General features: G+C 40.7%; 1 protein-coding gene across 1 annotated transcript in view; it reads right to left on the reverse strand.

Annotated features, from left to right (window-relative positions):
• LOC116631491 (basic immunoglobulin-like variable motif-containing protein) overlaps positions 1-24,492 on the reverse strand; it is a 78,148-nt gene that overhangs the window by 2,142 nt on the left and 51,514 nt on the right. The window contains exons 11-23 of the mRNA XM_032402657.1: positions 23,977-24,152; positions 21,914-22,029; positions 21,328-21,414; positions 19,699-19,759; positions 17,330-17,473; positions 14,673-14,880; positions 12,997-14,085; positions 10,065-10,312; positions 7,137-7,256; positions 6,757-6,970; positions 5,871-6,015; positions 1,631-1,831; positions 427-511 (exon numbers count right to left, since the gene is read on the reverse strand). Of these exons, the coding sequence (XP_032258548.1) occupies positions 427-511; positions 1,631-1,831; positions 5,871-6,015; positions 6,757-6,970; positions 7,137-7,256; positions 10,065-10,312; positions 12,997-14,085; positions 14,673-14,880; positions 17,330-17,473; positions 19,699-19,759; positions 21,328-21,414; positions 21,914-22,029; positions 23,977-24,152 (2,894 nt within the window). The remainder of the gene's footprint in view (positions 1-426; positions 512-1,630; positions 1,832-5,870; positions 6,016-6,756; positions 6,971-7,136; positions 7,257-10,064; positions 10,313-12,996; positions 14,086-14,672; positions 14,881-17,329; positions 17,474-19,698; positions 19,760-21,327; positions 21,415-21,913; positions 22,030-23,976; positions 24,153-24,492) is intronic.

A 24,492-nucleotide genomic window follows, 5' to 3' on the forward strand; every position in this document is an offset into this window, starting at 1 on the left:
ATAGTGATGATGACTCATTTACAGAATGAAGGAGCACTCGTACTCGAAGAGAATTCAATGATCAGGATTTGCTTTGGACTGGACACTTCCCAGACTTTTTTTAAATGAAAATAGCTCTGAAAAACTAAAATATTCAAGCGTAAACATCTCAGTATGCAATCCATTATTAGCCTGGTTTTTTCAAAGTCAGAATGAACACGCACAGACACGGAAGTCCAGCCCTAAGAGTGAAATTGAGAAATGAAGACAAAGTGCAGTTTTCCCTTTTTCTGTTTTCTTCTGTTCTCTTATCTAAAGTGTAATATTTTTTAAATGTATGTTACATGCTCTAAAATAGAAGAGTAATGGGTCTTTAATAGCTGTGACTGGCAGCCTTTCTTAGTTCACTCCTCACCCTGAAGTTAGGAAAAGAGCTGCCCTGATTACCTGCTGGGCGTTCAGTTGCTTTAATACTGGAAACAGAGACTCATCTGTCTTCGTCCTGTTCCACCCAAAATAACGCTGACAAAATATGCAGGCAGTTAAGGCTTCTACATGTTTTTAAAGATATTTAAACAAATGATAAATAAAAAGGTGCAAAGAACTCACCTGTAATTCCATTCCCCGTATCTCTAAAGATTTTCATATTTATAAAGAATAAAGTGGTAAGAGAAAAGAATGACAAAACAAACTACTGCAACATAATCATGTGGCATGTCTCCTATTCAATGTCCTCTAAGATAAAACATACCCAACTCTCATTTTAGGACATCAAAGACTCGTTACTCTGAGAAAAGGTTAACCTAGAATAAAAACAAGTTTCAGATATCATACATATTTCTTTGAGAGAAAAAAAACTGTAGTTAGACTAATACTATTGCAAACATTTAAGCATCTATCCAAATGATGATTTAAATATGTAAAAAGGAACATATAAATAATAATAAAACTAATCATCTTTTCTATTCTTTCAGAATGAATAATAATTATGTGGTTGACTACCTATTTCAAATAAAGATCCTCTTCACTCTAAAGAGATTATTCATAATAGCTAAAACATGTAAGCAACCCAAGTATCCACCAACAGATGAATGGATAAGCAAAATGGGGCATATCCACACAATGGAATATTATTCAGCCTTAAAAAGAAAGGACATTCTGACACGTGGTACAGCATGGATGAGCCTTGAGGATACTGTGCTCAGTGAAATAAGCCAGACACAAAAGGACCAATACTGAATGACTCCACTTGTATGAGGTACTCAAGTCCTCAAAACCCTGGAGACAAAAAGTAGACTTGTGGTCACCAGGGCCCGAAGGGAGGAGATGGGGAGTTGTTGTTAATGGGTCTAGAGCTTCAGTTCTTTTCAGATGAAAAGAAAGGGGATGGATGTGGTGACTGGTGATTGTTGCCCAACAATATGAATGTATTTAATGCCACTGAATGGTACGCTTCAAGTGTTAAGATGATAAATTTTGTTATGTATATTTTACCACCAAAAAAACAAAAACAAAAAAACCTAAGGAGAGAGAAAAAGGAGCATCTTAAACAAAGTATTAAGAAAAAGCTGATCCAAGTGTTCCCTACAATTCAAATGAAAACATGTATTTGGCTCAGTGCTCCTTTAGGTTTGAAGGAGTAAAAGGATACTCTCTAATTTTGTCCAGATCCGGCTTCCCCCACAGAAACGACCCCCTGGAGTCATCCACCACAGGTTTGAGGTAAGCGTCTGCAACAGCTGGGTTGGGAAAGCCAGGTGTGAGCTGCAGCTTGCGCAATTTTTTTTTCACTTTGGTATCATATGGGTTAGGTCTTATCTTCTTATTTTTTTGAGCTTCATGCCACCACTCTCTACAAGGCAAAGAAGACAAGATTTCATGACATTATAGTGGATGCACTGCAGATAAAGGGCTATGCTTAGAAGATGTAAACTCAAGCCCCAGAACAAATTCCATGAGCCACAGAGTAACCATGGCAAACACTGACTGCAAGCTTACTCTGCGCCTGGCACCGTGTCAGCTGTCATACATGCCGATCATCACCCGAGCACAGTCCTACCTACCACTGTCATCACCCCACAGAGGAAGAGACCGACACCAAGCACAAGTCACTACCTGCTCAGACTTCACAGGGGGCACTGATGCGGTCAGACCCTGAGAATCGCCCGTCAGCCCACAACTTCTCTGGGGCTCTTTCTCAGCAGGAAAAGGAGGTCATATATCTGTATCATTTACTTCAAATCAACTACAATAATAGATCCAAGAATATTTAATAATATGTAAAAATGCCAAGAACATGTTACATCTTAAAAATGCAGAACATGACTCTACAGAAAGTAGAACCTCAATTTTGGAGAAAATGCATATATGTGAAGAAAGAAAACATATACAAGGCAATTTAAAATAATAAAAGCAATGACAACTATTATTTTACTGTGTTAGGCAATGTTCTAAAAGCAAGGATACAGCTGTTCATTTTCTTCTTTATATTTTATTCCTTTTTCAGTTTTTCCACTGTGATCGGAAATTACTATGGCAAGTTAAAGACAGCCCCACATTCTTTGCTTCTCCTCCCATCCAGAAGTGGGGCCTATGTCCCCTCCCTGGAGCCGGGTGGGCTCTGTGACGGAGGAAGGGACGCCGTACCAGGTCTTCAGAGCCTGCTGTTTCCACATCTGGACCCTTAAAATATCTGCCTCGGAAGCAGCTGACATGCTGTGTGAGGGAGCTCCAGATGGAGGGGATCCACATGGAGGGGGTCCAGATGGAGGGAGTCCAGATGGAGGGGGTCCAAGGCCCCAGCCCACAGTTCTGGCTGAGCTCCTGGCTGACGTCAGCACCACTGGCCAGACACGTGGCTCCCTCACCAGCGGATCCTCTAGCCCAGCTGAGTTGCCCCCTGACACACACGGAGCCCAACAAGACATACCCACGCAGCCTCACCAAACTGCAGATCCATGGGCAAAAATCAATGACTGCTGGAAGCCACTGAGGTTTAAAGTATTTTACAACGCGGCAAGAGACAACCGGAAAAATTTATACAGTTAGGAAGAATGAATGGCATAAAGTTAAAAGCAAAGAAAACCCTCACCAATCTACACATTCAATGAAACGTTAAAAAAAAAAAAAAAAAAACCACACTCTGTCGTGCTGCACTGCTTCCCATCCCGGCCGGGTGGGACACGGACTCGGATCTGCTCTCAGCCAGGGCCTCACCCCACCAATGCAGGGGTGCCTCCGAGCCCTACGGAAGACGAACTGCAGCCTTCACTGCAGCATCAAAAGGCAAAGGAACTAAGATCTGTCCTCATCAGTTTACAATACCGTTTCCAGGAGGGCACTAAGAGAACACCTGTAATTCTCGCCTACTCTCTTTTGAATTTCCATCTTTGAGATAAGCAATCAGGATTGTCAGCGAGGATGATCAGCACAACATACCGAGCGAGCATTCATCCCACTGAGAGAATCTCCCCCTCCTTAAAGCAGGAGGGCCGGGCACTGCCATAAAGATGAAAGATGGCATCTGCCAGTCAGCTGAGCTGTGGGGGACACGGCAGGGAGTGGGAGTGGCCGTGCTAGGACGGAAGGATCTGTGCCCGGGCCAGGTCGGTGGGGGTGACTGCCGTTCTCTGTCCCTGCTCTTCCAGGGACATCTGGGCATTTGGGCCCAGTGTGTTCAGATCTCATTTCCCCGCAAGAGAACCCAAAACGTTCTGTGAAATCTCCCCTAATTTAAATGTTGGTAGCGAATTCACAATGAAGCCTCCACAGAGGAGGGCACTGTGTAGGCCTAACCAAACACAGCTGGGCTGAATTCAGTGGGCAGGCCCTGAGTAGCTCCACCTTAAAGGGGCGTGACGAGCCGGAGTCTGGTTAGGGGAAAGGGAAAGCGGAAAAGAAAGCAAGGCAACACTCCCAATTTCACTGCCTTCCACCTCTCCTCCGGCTCTCTAACTGCGTCTGTCTTCACGTTCCCGAGCCAGGCACAGCTCCGGCTGCTCCTCTCTGCCAGCCACCAGCTGGACAACCAGACAGAAATAGCTAAAATGTAAACCACTCAACTAACGAGAGAAAAGAAATATGGCATAAATAGGCATTCACTCTATCAGAAATGCAAATTTTCAACAAACAAAAAAATTCAGGATACCAAATTAAAAATCTAAATACCACTTTTACTTATCCTATAATAATCAGATAAGAACCCAACAATACATCTCTGAAGGCATTCAATCATGTTTGATCAGACTTTTAAAAAAAAGAAATAACAGTAAGCATGTGGTTAATTAATCACAATACATCAGAAGACTACTATGGAGTCATTAAAAACTGTTACTCTATACATTGTTGACAGAATGCCTTGTTCTATCACCAAATGAGTTATAGGTAACATAAAAAGAAACAACACACACTTGTATAAGTACAGATGTGTGTATATATATAATGTCTGAGTATACTGCGCATAGAAAAGTCTAAAATTATATAAACCAAAATGTTAACTGTAACCATCTTTTTAATTCATATTTCATAATTTTTCTATTACTATTTGTACAGTAAAGTTGTTTGTAGTTTTTCAAGTTATTTAAATACCATGACCTACGAGCTACCCAGTAACTTATTGCCAGTATATTATTTCCTCAATAATATGAAAATCATGAGGAGAGATACAAAGAAAGCATAAAATAAATACACTGGTACATGTGCTACAGCTAGAGAAGGGCAAACATTAAAACGACTTCTGCATTTAAGTTTTAATTTTAATCACTGATTAAGAATCACTGATTCTTAGACCAGAACATCTGAGAATTTTTCAGACACCAGGAGATACAACTGGAAAGAACTCCAAAGAACCATTAAATCAACTCCTACCAAATAGTATCTCACGACAAGCTGGTGGTTAGAAAACACCATCACAACCTGTGAATAGACTAAAACCCGCCGAACTGTGAAATTTATGGTATGTGACTTATAGTCCAATTTTTTTAAATGCCATTGAGGACCAACCTTAAGAAAGAACTCCTTTCATGGACATCCTCCTAAATACCACTGTCCCAGAAACTCCATAATTGAAGTGTACCCCACGGGCAGCACAATGGTGGGTTCTGGGTGGAATGCACCACCATCACTAAACACATCAGAATACACACAGCAAGAAACGGGACAGCAGGGCCCGAGGTAAAGTTCTCAACATTGTATTTCCATGCCACTGTGGCTCCTCTTTCCGAACACTCAACACAGGGAAGTATGGGGACATGTTTGCTTCTGCCCCCCCAGGAGCGTGGAGCTCCTTGAGAGCGCAGCCTACGGCTCAGTCAACTTTCCTACCCCAGCCTAGCAGGGCGTCTGACCCAAGAGCAACCACTCAATCCATATCTGAATGAATGAAATGGGAATTTCTACTTGCCTATGGAATCCCACAGACCTGGCTATGTAGCCCCTTGATCTAGGATAAGCCTGGTGCCTCTAAAAAAATTGTCTCTGATTTCACTGAAGTCTAGAAAGGGAAAACAAATTTGGTAACTCAGTCAATTCCGGTGATTTGTGACAGTTCATGATGCAAATAATAGTTTTGTTTGTTAAACTGGGTATTTTTTTTTTTTTTTAAGACTTATTTATTTGAGAGAAAGAGAGCAAGAGAAAGAGAGAGAGCAATAGAGAGCGTGTGCATGCCTGTGCAGGGGAGAGGAGCAGAGGGAGAAGAGAATCCCAAGCAGACTCCACGCTGAGCACTGAGCGCTGAGCGCAAAGCCCTACGTGGACTTGATCCCACAAACCCGAGGCCATGACCTGAGCCAAAACCAAGAGTCAGATGTTTAACCAACTGCGCCACCCAGGCACCCTAAATCAGATATTTACATAAACATTTTAATTAAAGAAATTAAGAAAGAACTTACGAGAATTTTAGGAGAGGTTCCAGGCCATGTCCAGGGAATTCATTGAGAATTTCCATGGCTGTAACACAACCTACAGTGGGTATTCCTTCTGTATAATCACTTCCAAGCAAATAGGCCAAATTTATTAATTTGTTCCGGTCTAATCCTATAAAAGTAAAAACATTTTATATTTTTTAAATTTTTATTAGAACACACCAAGCAAGATTCTGCCTCCGGGCCTTTACACTCTCTAGGCCCTTTGTCTGACGTGCTCATCCCTAAGGTATGTACCACACTCACTACCTCTTTTCCTTAGGCCCTAGCCCAAAAGTGACCTATTGGTAAAGGCTTTCCTGACCACAGCTCCATATACAACAGCGCATGCTCTTCCTGTGACTGCAGGTCACCCTCTCCTCTTCTACAGCTTGGTTTTTCTACATGGATTATGTTTATTATCTGTTTCTCCTACTAGACTTGTATTCTCCACTGTTGCCCCACCGCCAAGAACAAAAATTGGCATACAGGAATCACTCGATATGTATTTGTTAGATGAATGGAAAAATGAAGAATCACTGCCAGAAACACTAACACAGGGCCATGGAGCTCACTGCCTCCCTTCTCTACCACCTTTGGTTTACTCCAGAGATCTCGGATAACCGGTCAAAGTGTAAGCAGGTCAGGTAATTAAAACTGCAGAAAATGCCTAAACATTACTAGGGTTTTAATTTCTTAACTCTAATTTAAAACTCCTATTCCTCTCTAGAAGCAAAAGATCACTTACATGAAAACTTGTAGAGACCTACCATTTCCTAGTTAATACATCAAACTAGTTCCTTGGGAAGGAAAAAATTCATAATACAAATTCTAAAGGTAAATCTCAAAGAGTACTCACACTCTGAAGTCTTACCAAGTTGGTTGTGAAAGTCCACATACTGGTAATACTCTACAAACTTGTTTTTATTAAAGAAGTTTTTATAGACATGCCGTGCTCCAAAGAGCCAAATATCACTATCATCAGTGATTGTTCCAGAAGTCTGATCAGTCAGATCCAGGATGGCGCACTGCGCCTCTGCTTCCATGGGAGCCTCGATGTAGGGAATGCCAAACAGGCGCAGAAGTTCCTGGAGAGTGAGAGACACGCCGTGACCCCTGGGAAATGCGGGACCCGGCCTTGACCAGAAATGGCAGCAGTGCGCACACATTTCACTGAAGGCATCCGCTTGGGGAATTGGATTAAGTAAAACCAGCAGTAGGAATTGCTAAAGGAGGCCTGGCTTGTACACCTACCTGGCTTTCCAGGAACATCTGCCCCGTCACGGTAGCAGCAATCCGTTCTTGCTGCTCTTTTTGTGCTTTCAACGAATTCTGCTGTGCTAACAGGCTGCTCTCCAGAGTTTCCAGTTCCTCCTGCAAAATAATTCCATCTGTAGATAATTATATTAATGATCCAATTAAGCTCATTTGTTACAAAAAGCCTGCATTTAGTCTGACTAAATTTCCAAATAAGCATTCCTCCTTACGAAGTTTCCCACTTGGATTTCTGAGCAGATCTGTAATATCTTTAGAGTTCCCTCACTAAATCACCCATGTTTTAGTTTAAACAAATTGAATTTTTAAAAAACACAGAGTGAGGGGCGCCTGGGTGCCACAGTCCATTAAGCGTCTGCCTTCAGCTCAGGTCATGATCCCAGGGTCCTGGGATCAAGCCCCGCATCAGGCTCCCTGCTCAGCCGGGAGTCTGCTTCTCCCTCTCCCACTCCTCCTGCTCGTGCTCGCTCTCTCCCTCTCTCTCTCTCATAAATAAAATCTTAAAAAAAAAAAAAAAAACCACAGTGTGAGAAACCACTTCCCACCCACTAGGGTGACTAGAATCAAAAGGACAGTATTAGTAAGTGTTAATGAGAATGTGGAAAACCTGGAACCCTTATACACTGTTGGTGGGAATGGTGCAGCCACTTTGGAAAACAGTCTGATGGGGCCTCAAAAGGTTAAACACAGCTACCTGTGACCAAGCAATTCTATTCCTAGGTGTACACCAAAGAGAAATGAAGATATATGTCCATCCCCACAAAAACCTGTACATAGATGTTAACAGCAGCATTATTCATAATATCCAAAAAGTGTTAACAACCCAAATGTCCATCAAATGATAAATGAATAAAATGTGGTTCATATCCGTACGATGGAATACTATTTGGCAATAAAGAGTACTAACACATGCTACAACATGGACGGACCTTGAAAACATTCTGCTAAATGAAAGGAGCCAGAAACAAAAGACCACAGGTTGTATGATCCCATTTATATGCAATGTCCAGAAAAGACAACTCCATAGAGACAGGAAGTAGATGAGTGGTCCCAGAGGTGGAGAGGAAGGGACAGGGAGTGACAGCTAATGGGTACAGGGCTTCTTTTTGGGGTGATGGAAATGTTCTAAAATTGTGATAGTTATATAACTCTGTGAATTACACTAAAAGCTATGAATCATAAAAAATAAAATGTCAATTACTATACCCTCAAAAATATGAAATAATTGGAGATAAATCCGACAAAGGATGTGTAAGATTTGTACACTGAAAACTGCAAAACACTGCTGAGAAAATTTTAAAAATTCAGACATATCTGAATAAATCAAGATATATCCTTTGTTCACAGAAGATAGAATGTTGCTAAGATTTAATTCCCCCCAAATCGATCTGTATATTCAATACGATCTCATCAAAACCTTAGGCATTTTTCATACAAATTGAGAGGCTAATTCTAAAATTCATATGGAAATGCACAGGATTTATAAAAGTGAAACAACTTTGAAAAAAACAAAGCTGGAAGATTCACACTCGCACTGCCTCGTTTCAGGAGTTACTATAAAACTACAATTTGTGATGTGTTTTGAGTTGATTTTGGTATCACACACGGCACCAAAGTTGGTTTTTTTTCCTAGCACCAGTGCAAAGACTCTCCTTTCTCCATCCAACTCCTTTGTAGCATTGCTGAAAACTTGTTATCCATATATGCATGGATCCATTTCTGTACTTTCTATGTTATGTTCTATTGATCTATTTGTGTATCTTTATGCCAAGAGCAACCTGTCTTGATTACTGTTGTTTGCTTCTGTTGCAGGACTCTATTTTGTTCTAGTGATCTACATATCTATCCTTTAGCCCATATCATACTCTCCTGATTACTATAGCTTCATAGTAAATCTTGATATCAGGTAGTAAAAGTCCTCCAAATTTTTTCTTTTTCGAAAATTGTTTTGACTACTCTAGCTTCCTTGTTTTTCCATATAAATCTTAGAATCAGCTTGTTAATATCCATCATTGGGTTTTTATTGGAATTCTATGAATCTATGGATCAGCTTGGGGAGAACTGATATCTTAATAATATTGGGTCTTCCCATCCAAAACCACATCTATTTAGGTCTTCCCTGATTTCTATCATCAGTGTTTTGTAGTTTGAAATACCTATCTTTCACATACATTGTAAGCTCTACATGTAAGTGTTTTATGCTTTTAGGTGTTATTGTATGTGGTTCTTGCTATGGACTGAACTGTGTTCCCCCAAAATTCATTGTTAAAGTCCTAACCCCAAATGTGATTGCATCTGGAGATGGTGTCTTTAGGAGGTAATTAAGGTTGGTGGTGCCCGGGTGGCTCAGTCGTTTAGTGTCTGCCTTCGGCTCAGGTCATGATCCCAGGGTCCTGGGATCGAGCCCCGCATCGGGCTCCCTGCTCCGCGGGAAACCTGCTTCTCCCTCTCCCACTCCCCCTGCTTGTGTTCCCTCTCTCACTGTGTCTCTGTCAAATAAATAAACAAAATCTTTAAAAAAAAAAAAAAAAGGAAGTAATTAAGGTTAAATGAGGTCATAAGGGTGGGGCCCTAATTTGATAGGACTGTAGCCTTATAAAAGAAAGATATCTCCTTCCCTCCCTACCCTCTCCCTCCCCCATCCCACCCCACCCCCCTCTCTCCCCACCACATGAGTACATGGCAAGAAGACAGCCATCTGCAAGCCCGAGAGCTCTCACCAGGAACCAAATTAGCCTGCACCTTGATCTTAGATTTCCCAATCCCCAGAACTACAAAAAAATAGTTAAGAAAAAAAAAGCATGCAAATAGCTGATAAATGTTCATCCAGTAACTCCTTAAAGCTCAAAAGCGATTTAACTTGGCTCTTTCTTAGCCGTAAGTTAAAACTCGATGTCATATTATTACCAAATTAATATCTTGCCATTCATTGAGTGAACGGTCTGCATCTTTTTCAGCTTCTTCATGTGGCTCCGTGTCTGAAGCCTCACTTCCAGAGTTGGGTCTTAGGAGGCCCTCAGAGTCACCAGTGGCTTCTTCCTTCTTAGTTCCTATCAGTTCTTCTTCATCTTGTCTGGAGGGAGATTTAGAAGCTTCATGTAACTCAGCCTGAAGTTCATCATTACTAATTATACTCTGTACTTCGATGAAACTTCCTGTACCAAAATAACAAGGTCACTTTATTTACAAGTGAAACATTAGAATTATCCCAAAGTCATCGAGAGCATTCCAAATTATCCTGAAAAATGTTTTACCCTGAAATGATCTGAATTTACTAGAAAACATGTAAGGCTAACATATTACTATTAAATAAATTTAATAATAAAAAATGCCTATAACTTCAAAATAAGCCTTTTCCATTAGATAAACTGGCACTACCTTTGAAATTAGGAACCAGGCTTTCAAAGATTTGTATATAAGCTTTATACAAACATGCTAAGTTAAAGGAGAATTATCAGAGGATGTCAACAGTCATGTAGGTTGTTATATGTTCTCATTTCACTATGGACATAGCAAAGAATAAAGCTGTGAATTAGTGGAAAGAATCCTGGAAAAGTACTCAAGAGAAATAGCTCTTCTCTTCCACCTTCCTTCCCTCCTCTCCTGTGTCTTTTCTTTTCTTTAGAAAGAAATGTGATTCCCTTCTTTTGCTTCAGGTGGAGGGGGATGGATTTCAGGATGCAATCAGGACAGAGTGGGCTGGAGACCTCAGAGTGGGGACTGGGGCCAAGGAGACAGCCAGGACCAAGGAGAACACCAATGGGACCAGGAGATGGTTACAAATTAAAGCGAGAATAAGCAATAAGTCAATATATTAAGGACAATGGGAGTAAGGTTTATCACTCTTAGAAAGGGAAATTATAACAAAAGTGGAAGCTAAAATGAAATCTGTGATGTTGGATTGGAATGCAGGTATCAGTATGAACTCAGATTTTTATACATGAAAATATACATTTATATAGAAATATGTATTTATTTGTAGAGAAATAAATACAGATGGGTGTGTGCACATGCTTGTGTGTGTATACACAAATATACTCCCTGGCTCTGTCCCTGAGAGGGCCTGAAGCAATGACCACTCCAGTACCGGTGAGCACACTCAGGGTCCAGATCTTGGTTTCTAAACATCATGCTCTATTATCAGAGAGACCGAGGACTCTCTGGTGAACTGGCTGGATCCAGGGACAGGGCAGGGAAAGTATAAGATAAATCTGGAATGTCTTGATCAGAAAGTAAAGAAATGCTCAAACTATAAGAGGAAATTGTCAAAAGTCACAGAAGCCAGCCTGAAGGGGGCCCTCACTGGCCAAAGCCAGGACGACTCCAACCATAAAGTACAACAGCATCATAAATCACTAAATAAGGTAGATAAACTCTTGAGTCCACACGGATATTAAAAAAACAGTAAATGGGGAAGAGGGAAAGATCTTCCTTATAAAAGGATGTAAACTGAAAAATATGTAAGGAACGATGGAACTAGAAAATTGCCATTTGGCAGCCATCATAGTAACCATTTATTTAGGTAAAAATCATCAATGAATGCTGAAATAAGTGAGCAAAGATTTGTTCAGGAACAACAGCCTTTACATAGACAGCCTTTCCATAAAATTACTTTACACAGCCTTTCCATAAAATACTAATTACAAAGGAGAAACAGTAACTTTAGAATGGAGAAACGGGGGGTGGGGGGATGGGTTAGCCCGGTGATGGGTATTAAAGAGGGCACGTAATGAATGGAGCACCGGGTGTTATACGCAAACAATGAATCATGGAACACTACAGCAAAAACTAATCATGTAATGTATGGTGATTAACATAACATAATAAAATAAAATTTAAAAAAAAAAAAAAGAATGGAGAAACTCAGCAGACACCAGGAAAAGTTAGCTTGTGTGTGTGTACAATCAATTCTTGTTATTCACAACAGTATGTTCTATAAAGTCACTGTAAACACTTAATCCACGAATACATCCTTGTTCATAGAGTAAATATATTTATAATCGCAAATCCTAAAAACAACCCATCTTGGCAAATTCTAATTTCTTTATCTTACAAAAGAGAAAATGAGGTTTAGGAGTGTTAAGAGACTTGCCTGAGGCTGCCCCACTAACAGGTGCTGGAATTGGGATTCAAACCCCATCCAACTAACCCGAACCAGAGCTTCTTGATCTACACTGCGCTGCTCTGTCCCATATTCACCTTCTGGTCACCCCTGTGGGAGAGCTGCACCATGAAGGCGGAGCGACACCTTGTTCAACCCCAGCTGGGAGTGGTACGGCAATTCAAACTTCTAGCCACTCTACTCAGGTCCATGAGTGACCACAAAGATATTACCGCTGAGCATTGATTCTGGGGTTACAAATAAATTTTAGTAAGCAGGCAATTTCACAAATAAGGAATCTGTGAATAATGAGGATCGACCACACAGAAGTCTGTACAGATGTAGATATGTAGCAAACATGTATATGTACATAAACATACATAAAGAGAGATGATAAAGCAAATGTGGTCAAGCGCTAGCCATTGAGGTACTGGGTGAAGGAACCAGAATGTTCTGTAATATTCTTTCAACTTTATTAAGTTTATAATTATTTCAAAACAAAAAGTTAAAAAAACCTGAAAGACTCACTTTTACCTTTTCCAACTGGTACTCCCTCCTTTTAAAAACCACAACAAAAAAGAACCAGCTGTGTGTCCTTGGGAGAGTCATTTCACCTTTTTGGGGTCCTCGTTCATCATCGGAACAAAAGTGGGAACTAGACTACACTGCAGGATCTCTCCGTTCCTGGAGATGTGAAACCCTACAGTTCTGTGTATCTGGAAGAGCACAAGCACCTACCATCAGATTCACTTTCTTCAGAGTCCATTTCCATTGGCTCCATGGACTTTGGAACTGAAATTAAGTCCTGGTCTGCAGATTCCACTGTCTCATGTTCTTGGATGGTTTTCAGGAAATTCTCGTGCTCTTTAGAATTAAAGGATACTGCATTTTCCAAGTTACTTATTGCCTCTGAAGGGACACTTTGTGTATTACTCATTTCTTGCAAACTGACAGTGTCAGTGATTTCAGAAACGGGATTTTTTTCACCTTCTGCTTCATCGTCGCTTGAAAGAACAGAGGAATCATATTTGGGGCCTGATGGACAAAGGTCTTGTAGCCCAGGCTCTTTGGTGTATATTTCATTTCTTGATACAGAACTTGAACTCATCGAAGGTCCTGGTGTCAGTTGTCTCCCACTCTGGAGTCCAGGTGCATCGCTGTGCATCACCACTGTGCTTTCTGAAGGAACTGGGCCTTTTCTACCCTTAACCGTAGACTCATCGCTTGTCTGAAAGGCTTCACTCACCACGTGCATAAGTGACATTTCTTCTTTTGAAACACCAGATTCACTGCCTGGACAGAAGACGGGACGGGACAAATGAGCTGAGTCTGCCAGCCTCCTGTCACTGTCAGGGCTGGTTTCATGTGCAGAGCTCACACGAGTTAGATGGGGTCCTGATGGCAACAGCATTCCTTCTCCATCTCCCTCTGTTAGGCCTCCAACAACTTCTTCATGGCAACTGTTCTCAAGCAGTGTTTTCACTCCTGACCCTCCTGCCTGCACGTCATTTCCAGCATGTGCTTCCATGTCTTCATCATCATCAAGAACCTTCTGAATGGCTAAGAGAGTAAGCGGTGACACAGGTGCATTCTTCACATCAGACTGCTTTTGAGTCTCACTCTCCCACTCCTCTTCTGAGCTGCTTCCCAGCATGGCAGTCTGCATGGCCAGGGAAGTTCTTGGAGAAGGAGGGGCAGCAGCAGGCTCTTTCTCTGGCTTCAGTTTCTCACATGGAGATGACTTCATGTCAAAAGACCTGCTGTGCATTTCGCTGGAAGAAGGAAGAGCCTCTGAACCCACCTCTGCAACTTTCTTAGCTTGAATACCTTAAGAAAAATTAAAACATTTCTCATTATATAGTTTTACAGTGAGACAATATACTTCTAGTAAGATGAATAAAAGAACACTGGTTCTCATGAATGAAGTTATAAATTTTCATTTAAACAGCACTAAGAGTTAATTTGTTATTTAATTTTAAAGTGGGTTTGTACACGAGCACTGAGTAATGTACAGAACTGTTGAATCATTATATTGTAAACCTGAAACTAATATATAACACTGTATGTTAATTATACTGGGAGTAAATAAATAAATAAATTTTAAATAAATAAAAACAAAGAGGGTTGGTACAATAGTAGGTATCCATTAATATATTATTCATTTATTTTTACATATATTTATTATTACATAAGTAGGGTGGTAGTATATCTATTTATATTTAACATATATTTATTATTTATTATTTACACATATTTATTATTCATTTATATATATTTATTATTTATTTTTATTTATTTATTTATTTATTTATACATATATTTATTATTACATAAGTAGGGTGGTAGTTCCTAGAATTCAGAGACATAGCATATTTTTGGTTTTTAACCATCAGGTAGGTGACGGTACCGAATACCTCTTATTAAGATGTAATGCGAAGTATCTTCAGAGACCACTCTCCTTGATTCTACCTCCTTCAGAAAGCCCCCTTCATCTTCATATTGCCTTTGGATTTGTCCTGACTGTTGCTGATTCATTTCCTTTTGGACATTTTCTATGTGTTGGTTTAGGTAGTTTTTTTTAAGCAAGCCTTTGAGCTGATACTGTGAAAAGTCATTAGACTCCTAAAATAAAACAAATAAAATTATTTTTTTGTATTAAATACAGATAATATTCCCACACTTCCATCCTTTTCCCCACAAAGGGACAAAGAGCAATTGGTTTTTTCCATTGGTGACATTTTCATATTATAACAGTAAAATTTGAATACTAGGAAAAAAACTGTAACTGCCTTATTAAAAAATAATCTTTAAAACAAAAAGATTTAGGCAAAAGAAATCATGGATAACGTTTGTGCCTTAATCGTTTATTCAAAAAACATTTATTAAGCAGTAATGCATGCCAAGCACTGTGACATTTTGATTATGGCTTAATAAATAGATAACCTTCTGGAATGCAAGTAAATACGCAAGTAAAGTGGGGCACCTGGTGGCTTAGTCGGCTGAGCGTCCAACTCTTGGTTTCGGCTCAGGTCATAATCTCACGGTTTGTGAAATCTAGACAGGCTCCACACTCGGCGGGGGGGGAAGGGGGGGCGGAGTCTACTTGAGGATTCTCTCCCTCTGCCCCTTACCCTGCTCATGCTCTCTCGTGCACGCTCTCAAATAAATAAATCTTTAAAAAAATATGCAAGTAAAGTGCCTAGCACAGTCCCTGACCCATAAAAGACACCTAATAATTCATGGCAATCACAGTTATTAATGATAATAGTTAACATTTATAAAGCATTTTCTGTGAAGGCATTCTTCTAGGAGCTTTTATGTGTATCATCCCATTTTATTTTCAACCACCCCATGAGACCTATGTCATTATCACCAGTCTACAAATGAAGAAGCTGAGACAAACAGGTTCAGTAACCTCCCTAGAGTTGCAAGGCTAGTGAGTGTTAGATGTGGGATCAAAACCAGGTTGCCAACCCGACACTGCTCCTACTGCTATTATGTTATTACTTACCATCATTCCTATTCTCAATATTGCCTTTGCCCAACGTACAGATGACACAGAGGTCCACCCTGGATGACTCAGACCCTCTCTTCCCTATCAGAATTACAGGTCCCATGGGCTGCTGAGCCACACTACCCTCTACCCTACCATCTACCGATCCCAGGCTCCACGGTGATGGGGAAAGAACAGAAGGGAACAAATCGTTAGGGACCATCTCCCTTCTTCCCATGCCTTCCCAATGTTGTTTACATAACCCAAATTCCATTTCCTCAAAAGCCAGCCAGAGATCCTTTCACACGCAAGAAATAAAGTGCTTGATACACAGGCTAAGCCTGGATTTTTTCCCCTGAAATGAAAACAAATTTACTTCTGTCCTTCGTATATCATTTCAGTGTACCTTAGCATTTTCCTATGTTCACGCTGTTTGTGGAAAAACCAAAGGACTGATAGAGAAAGAAATAGGACCTGCCTGCCTTTTTCATATTTTGGTATCAATTTAAGAAATGTCCAAAAGTTTATAGAAAAAAAACCACTACATCCATTCATTAGGAATAATGCTGCTGCAAAATGTATACTCTGTCCTAACAGTGAGTTAGAGAATGATGTGAGAAATAATAGGTGGTAGCAGTAGAAAGGAAAACAAAGTTCATTCACCCACTAAAAGCAGGAGTAATTAATGGTGCACCATGATCAGGAGACAAGCCTGACCCCAACTCCACGCACCACCTGCTCCAAGGGTCTGTGGCTGTAGAACCACCAGAAGATGCTCCAAGTTGAAGAATTTACCACTGAATTTCCTATTACCACTGTCTAGAAAGAGGAAGAGGGAAGGTGAAGGTCCAATTGCATTTCTAGGCCTGCAGCCAAAGAAGAGACACCTGGAATATCAAGTTAGATTAGATTCTGTATTACTATTAGTATTCTACAGACAATGCATATTATGGGTTAAAATAACTCTTATGAACTAACCTAAGAATTGAACCACTAAGCATACGCTGAGCACTTACTATGTGAAAGATACTGACCTAGGGGCTGAAAATACAGAAGTGACAAAACAGGCACATTTGGATGCTAAGAACCATAAAGAGACATTATAGGGTGTTAAGGGAACACAGAGCAGGAGATAAGACCTGGTGTTTTTTATTTCATTTTTTATAGACTTATTTATTTTAGAGAGAGAGAGAGCACGCACAAGCGGAGAGTGAGAGGGAGAGAAAGAATTTCAAGCAGACTCCGTGCCGAGCATGGAGCCCGATGCAGGGGCTCGATCCCATGACCCCGAGATCATGACCCGAGCTGAAATCAAGCGTCAGAACCTTAACTGAATGAGCCACCCAGGCATCCCAAGACCCGGTCTTAAGTGGAAAGTCAAAAGGTTTCTTTGAAGAAATATGTGTAAGTTCAAACTTGTAAATACATGATGCTTCACAGACTCTCTGAGACACAAATGCTGTTTACTGGAAACAGATACTATATAAGTAATACTTATCAATTTCCTCTTTTTTCTAATAAAAAATTTTGCTGATGCTCTAAGCATTCTAAGCATTAATATGCTGTTGTATATTTCACCTCTGGCATTGCTTCAAATAAGGTTCGTCTTCGCTTGGTAAATTCTTTCATATCAGTCAAGATTTCATGCTTTATTTCAAGAGGCAGGCTGCTGAAATCTTCAGACTCAATATCTATGGCATGAGGATTATGAAAGAACTCTTCCTGTAAAGAGTAAAAATTCATTTTTTACATGAAATTTACATTTTGTACACTTAATTCTATTTACCCTGATATTTATTGCACTTATGATTGCACTTATGATAAATAGTTCTACAAAATCTACAACAGATTAAACACAGTTGTACATAATTCTGCAATAGGTATCAGTGAATAGGCAGATTGGGGAATGTAGCCGTTCACTCACTGATTCACTCTGAAGAAAAAATACTTACCAGACCCCCCTAATGTGCCAGGCACTGTTCTAGGTGCTAGGGTACTGTGCAGATCATGCCAGACAAGGTCCCTACTCTTAGGGGTAGAGTAAGACAGAATAACCAAATAAATAAATAAATGAACAAGAAAATAAAGCTGGTTAATCTGATAAGAGAGTTGATTAGAACAGGAAGAGAGAAAACATTTATTTGATAGATAGAGAAGACCTCATTAAAAAATGACATGTGAGCAGGGACTTGAAAGACACCAACGAGACTGATCAGGACATCCCAGGCTGCAGGAACAGCAAGGACAAGGGCCCTAAGGCAGGGATGAGCCTTATGAATTTGAACAATATCTATAATTCCCTTAATTAGATTAATTTTGTTTTGCTCTTAACCTATAATCAGAAGTGAAGACAAGTGAGAAATTCACAGGCATGAAAAAGTATAAAACTTTTCTAAATTTAACTAATTACCAAAAGTACTTTAAAACTCTTCATTAGTAAAGAAAATAAAATAACAGAATTTGCTTTCCTGTAGGTCGGTATGTTGTATGTGCATGTGCCAACCAGCCGGCACTTAGGACAGGCCAGTCATGCTCAGAACACCCCTTGCTTTCCCCATACGGAGGGAACACCTTAATGTTCCCATCAGCCCTCTGAGGAAGGCATCATTATCATTTTTGTTTCACAAAAAAAAAGGGGGGGGGTGGGAAATAAAGCCCTGGAGCAGTTAATTTGTCTAAGACCACAGAGCTAGTGCACCGGAGAGCCTGGACTTAAATGCAGGTCTTCCTGACCACAATATTCATGGTCTTCACCAAGACTGCTCTCATTTGCTGTATTAATAATGCAGAACCTCTACAAGTGGAAGGAGACTGAGGTTGTAGCTCAAAAGTCTTCTCCAGATGCACCAAAATAATAGGAACATACAAAACCAGTTAACTTGGGAATCAAAGATGTTATCCACTATTCAAGAAACTTGAAAAAAACTCCAAAAACTTGTATATTACAGTACAACCTCAATTTGTAAAAATGTCATTCATTAAAATAAGTGTGGTGGTGGTTTTAAAACATGACCACAGGTTCTCTGACACCTCTTTTCATCTAATTCCCGCCCCTTAACTAAGGGCTGGCCTCACTGACCAGCTTCTCACAGACAGAATGCGTAGCAAGGGAGGCCGCGCTATGTCCGAAGCTGACGAGAAAAGGCCACAGGTCCCGGCAGGCACCTGCTCTCAGGATGCCTGCCCCTGAAACACAGTGCCATGCTGTGAGCGAGCCCAGGCCACACGGAGGAGCCACAGGCAGGTGTCCTGACTGACAGCCAGTGTCAACCACCAGACGTGTGAGTAAGGAAGCCTTGGAGGGGACTCCAGCCCCAGCTATGGTCAGCCTGCATTTACACGGGAGCCGTGCAGACAGGACTGCCTCACTGAGCTCAGCAACCCCCAGAACAGCAAGAAGATGATAACAAACAACTGAATTCACGCCTCCAAGTTACACAGCAATGGAGAACTGGAACATCAGCACAGACATACATTTACATATATATGCACACATGTACACCTGACATGCACACACATACCCAAATACGCACACGGATATTCAACCATAAGGAGAGGGGCAGGAGAATGGGCTAATATATATCAAAATGTTACTTGAAGTTATTTATGGGTGGTATGTTTTCTATATTTTTATAGAAGTACGTATTACTATTTATACCCATTTATTGTTTAGTTGATTGGTTGTAAAAGAAAGATGGCTTATTTTGGATACCCAGACATGCATGATGATAAATGCCATACAAATGTGCACGGGTGCCTGTGTGTTTGTACATATGTACACACGCACACACGAATACACACACACACACACACACACACACAATGAAGAAGGCATGTGTCTATTTTTATCAGGAACTTCCATAAATTCATACGACCTCATTATTCATTTTCATGTCATTCATTTCAAATAACAGAATATATTCCGAATTCACAAATTACGTAAGTACCTGTAATGCTTGTTTTTGACTCATTCTTTCTTGCCATTCTCTTTCATCTTCTTCTTCTGAACTGAAAGTCAAGCATACATTTACAGTATCTATGATTTAATGACAACTTATAAAAATACCTCTGAGGCAAGGGGCCACCAGTTCTAGGGGCTACGATGGTGAATAGGTTGGCACAAAACTCACCGTCATTGTTCCCACGGTCGGGAGGGGACACATGCCAGGGAGCAATTACAGTATGATCTGATGATGTCCATCACAAGGGAGGAGCAGGTTGCTAAAGGTGCAATAAGGGGAGTCACCTCTCTCCAATTGGGGGGGTGGGCGGTCCCTAAAGTTTCCTGGAATCTCTGGCAACTGCACTGCTTGGACTTAGCCACAAATAAGAGAGGGGTCTAGTTGTAGGGTCTGCAGAACGTTCATGGAGACAAGTGTTCCAGGTAGAAACACTACGTTCTATAAACATCTGGAAACAAGGGAAAGAAAGCCTGCCTGGAGGGGCACCTGGGTGGCTCAGTTGGTTAAGCGACTGCCTTCGGCTCAGGTCATGATCCTGGAGTCCCTGGATTGAGTCCCGCATTGGGCTCCCTGCTCGGCGGGGAGTCTGCTTCTCCCTCTGACCCTCCCGACCCTCCCCCCTCTCATGTGCTCTCTCTCTCAGTCTCTCTCTCTCAAATAAATAAATAAAATCTTTAAAAAAAAAAAAAAGAAAGCCTGCCTGGAGACAGTATAAAGAGGGCCTGGTGAGGTTGGGGAAGCATGTGATTAAGAGGCTGAAGTTTTATCCTAAAGAAATGAGAAGCTAGGAACTGTTTCAAGCTCCAAAATAACATTATCAGGTTTGGGTTTTAACAGATTCTACACCACAAAGCAGAGATTGAATTTGACTGGTAGGGGTTCCAGCGAAAGGGAAGATCAAAGACAAAGACAGAGAAAGAAGTGTGGAAGCCTTTATGGTACTTGACGGTGGCAGCGATGAAGAGAAACAGAACTGGCCTGATTCAAAAGCCACTTGGTGTCTCAGAAGCCTCCGGGAAAGGAATGCAGGCAGCTGGGGGCAGAGACACACTGCCAGGCCCTCCGCCTGCACTTCAGCCACAGAAGCAGCTGACAGTGAACAGAGAGCCAGAGAAGAGTCCACAGAGGAGCCTGAGAAAGAGTGGCCGGAGAGGTTCCCAGACAGCAGGAGAGCAAAGGTGCCGAGTCACGCACAGCTAAACAGTACAGTGAGCTGACACCTGCAGAGCTTCTACTGGGTTTAGCAAGGAGGACGCTGTGTGTGGTCTCTTGGCGTGGTGCTGAGAGTCAGAAGACACAGGCTGAGGAACAGGTAGAGATAGTACGTAAAAGCAAAAGGTAGGAAACATGAAAATCCACATCTTCAGGAACTACACACGAACAGTGCTAACACAGGATCTGCAGAACGAAGAGACAAACCAGCACAAACTACCAAAACACAAGGCAAGTTAGTCACTAAAAAATTTAGTCTTTGAAAAACATTCTAAAAGGTGTCGAGAATGCATTTGCAGATGCATTAATTCCCACATGCCTTATCATGTAGATAAAAACACAAAGGTCTGTATCTGTCTGAATACATAGACAATTACTATTTTTAAATAGTTGAACATTTACCTGTTTTTTTCTTCCTTCTGTAAAGGTGGCAAAACATAGATGTCATCTTCTCTTTGAACTTGAGTAAGACTGGGCAGTGCTTCATCTCTGAAAAGCACACACAGACGTAGGCAGAGGTGACAGGAAATAGGACACTGAGTCAGGAAGACTCCCCCGCTGATTACACAAGCCCTGCTGAGGGGGTGAGAAAGGGAAACCACGGGGCTGGAACAGGTTTCTCCCTGCTGCCCAGGCTGCCCAAGCCGCTGCCGTAGGAAGCAAGCATGGCCTCGAGAGAAAGGGGAAGCTCACTGCGGCTCCCGGCACCCCGGCCACGGCCTCAACTGCAGGCGCGGAGACGCGCCTTATGGAAGTACAAAGTGCGGGCAACGCAACACTACGGCTCTTCTCTCTCCGTATCCAAGCTGACTCTCACTTAACAGAGAATCTTCACAACTTCCAATTACTGGGTCAAATGGGCCCACTTATCCCTCTGATTTCACCGTCTGTGATCTGCCAAGTTAAAATCAAGGAAAGGGAACCACAGGAATTCAAGGGGAAAGTTAAAAGCCTTTAATCTTTAAAATTAATGTAATTTGCCTCTTGCCTTTTCCTTTTTAAGGCAGTTTTGATAGCTTGTCTTTTCAAAAATGTTTTCAAAAGCTTCTCTGTAGTTTTTCTGGAATCAGTGGTTGCCAAATCCTTTCTGTGCCTTCTCTTAGCCTGTGAAAACAAAGGACATAGGATTCTGTTTCAGGGTATGAGTATATTAAAAACATTTCTGTGACTTTTTTCCATAGAATTTGGTTTGTCTGAGTTTCAGATTATGACTGCTTTAGTATTTCCTCCAAACTGTCATATCAGTGGGTATATTCAGGTTTCTGCTACGTAAAGAACACTGAGTCTCCATCTACCTACTACTAAATGGACTGGCTAGGATACAGTATTTGGCAAACTATTAATTTACTTTCAGTTTCTTTTAAATGGCCCTTAATTTCCCCAAGAAGTGTACAACTTAATAATATATAATTAAGTAAACGTTTCTTAAAAGGGATTATATTAATGTATTCTTTAAAATGTCACTATTACGCCAAACCAATTTCTGGCATTGGTCTTTATAAAAATACATTACTTGGGACACCTGGGTGGCTCAGTCGGTTAAGCGTCTGACTCTGGACTTCAGCTCAGGTCATGATCTCATGGGTCATGGGATCAAGCCCTATGTCGGGCTCCATGCTTAGTGGGGAGTCGGCTTGAGATTCTCTTTCCCTCTGCCTCTGCCCCTCCCCCTGCTCCTTCTCTAGCTCCCTCTCTCTCAAAAAACATAAAATAAAAATAAAAAATACGTTACTTACATGCCACTCTGTCCCTCAACATTCAAGTTTATATCATAAGAAATCCTAAAATGTATAGAAGTTATCTTGTAAAAAAATGTCCATGTAGGAAAAAATGGAATACTCTGCATGCTTATGGTGGAATATAAGGAGGAAATACCAAAACATTCTTTTCCTTTTTTAATTAAGATATAACTGACCTATAACACTGTGGAAGTTTAAGGTGTACAACGTGTTGATTTGGTACGTTTATATATTACAAAATGATTACTAGAGTAGTGTTAACTAACACCTTTACCATGGGGCTGGGGAATTGGGGAGATGTTATTTACTAGCAGATAAATAAATTCTGGAGTTCTTTCTTCCTGTCTAATCCTTCCAAGGTGTACCTGATAGAATGTGCCTTGGATAATTTAAAACTGCAACATGCAAGTCTAGACCTTTTCCTAAGGGAATAAATGTCCCCAAGCATTTACCGATCCTTACTTTTATCCTACATCCTCACTTAATTAGACAATGTCTGTCTGGTGTGAGCATGAAGTGATGAGCTGGCATTTTCAACACAAAAGTCCTGTGTCCAAATGGGTGCTGTCATTGGGGGGGGGGGGGCTGGGGGTTAATACAATTACTCCAAAGTTCACAGCCTTGTTCCAACATTGTTTTAAACTATCTTCAGAATAAAGAAACTCAATGTCATTCTTTCCTATCCTGGCCAATTTCCTTCCTCAATAACCCACCTCAGTCACACCTGACACCACATGAAATCCAATGACTCTTTACTCCAAGTACTCTGACCTCAGATGCAGGGAGGCATCTTCCCCAACAGGCTCTCTATCATGCTCAGCAGCACAGCTAAAACACACATGGGACACCTAAGAAGATCCTCTAAAAGGAAAACTCTCAATTTTAAGAATTTTAGTAGTTTTGTTTTTTTTTTAAGATTTATTTATTTGAGAGAGCGAGCATGGGGAGCCCTACTTGGGGCTCGATCCCAGGATCCTGGGATCATAACCTGAACCTAACTGACTGAGCCACCCAGATGCCCTCCCCTCTTTTTTAAGATTTTATTTATTTGAGAGAGAGAATTTTAGTAGTTCTATTAAAAGTTGAATTTTATCACGGGCACCCAGGACATAGTCTAACAAATAATCCTTTTTTAAAGGAAAAAGTGTTGACTATTCAAGATAAACTAAAAAAAAAGTTGAAATTAAGTGGGATATATGTCAAAATAAGTCTTGGCTTCCAAAATTCTAAAGAGAAAATTAAAATTCTACATGAACTTTTCTTCCTTTCTAATAATTCAAGAAGAAAAAAAAAAAAAAAAGATGACTCTTACCAAAGTCTGTTTCTTCAATAGTGGAGCATCCCCATCAAACACAAAAATAGGACGAATTCGAAAAAATAAGAGTTTGCAGAGCCGATGAAACAAAGTGAGAAGATGGGCATTTTCTATTGAGTTCCCATGGCGATCCCGGACTCCTCTTAGTGCCTGGTTTAACCAAATACTGATATCTGGAGGAATTGTTAAAGGAAAGTGTGTTGGAATTTCTTCCCTCATCCCCACAATTTCAACTTCCCAATAACTGATATCATCTAGACACTAAAACTAAGCCCTCATCACAGTTCATGTGAAACTGAAAAATGTTTAGCCCTGATGGAATCTGCCTAAAATCCATTAACTTTATTTGAACCCTTGTTACTACTGTTCGCAGACTGAATTTTAAAACGTTACATCGACAGATGTGTCCTTTAAAAAATCTAATTGCAAACACTTGCTTCTTTAAAAAAACTAATACTCTCTATAGAATTTTAATAAATTAGCACAACTCTTGTGGAGAATAATTTGGCAATT

This window comes from Phoca vitulina, unplaced genomic scaffold (assembly GCF_004348235.1).
Source record: "Phoca vitulina isolate PV1807 unplaced genomic scaffold, GSC_HSeal_1.0 scaffold5, whole genome shotgun sequence".
Taxonomy (NCBI): domain Eukaryota; kingdom Metazoa; phylum Chordata; class Mammalia; order Carnivora; family Phocidae; genus Phoca; species Phoca vitulina.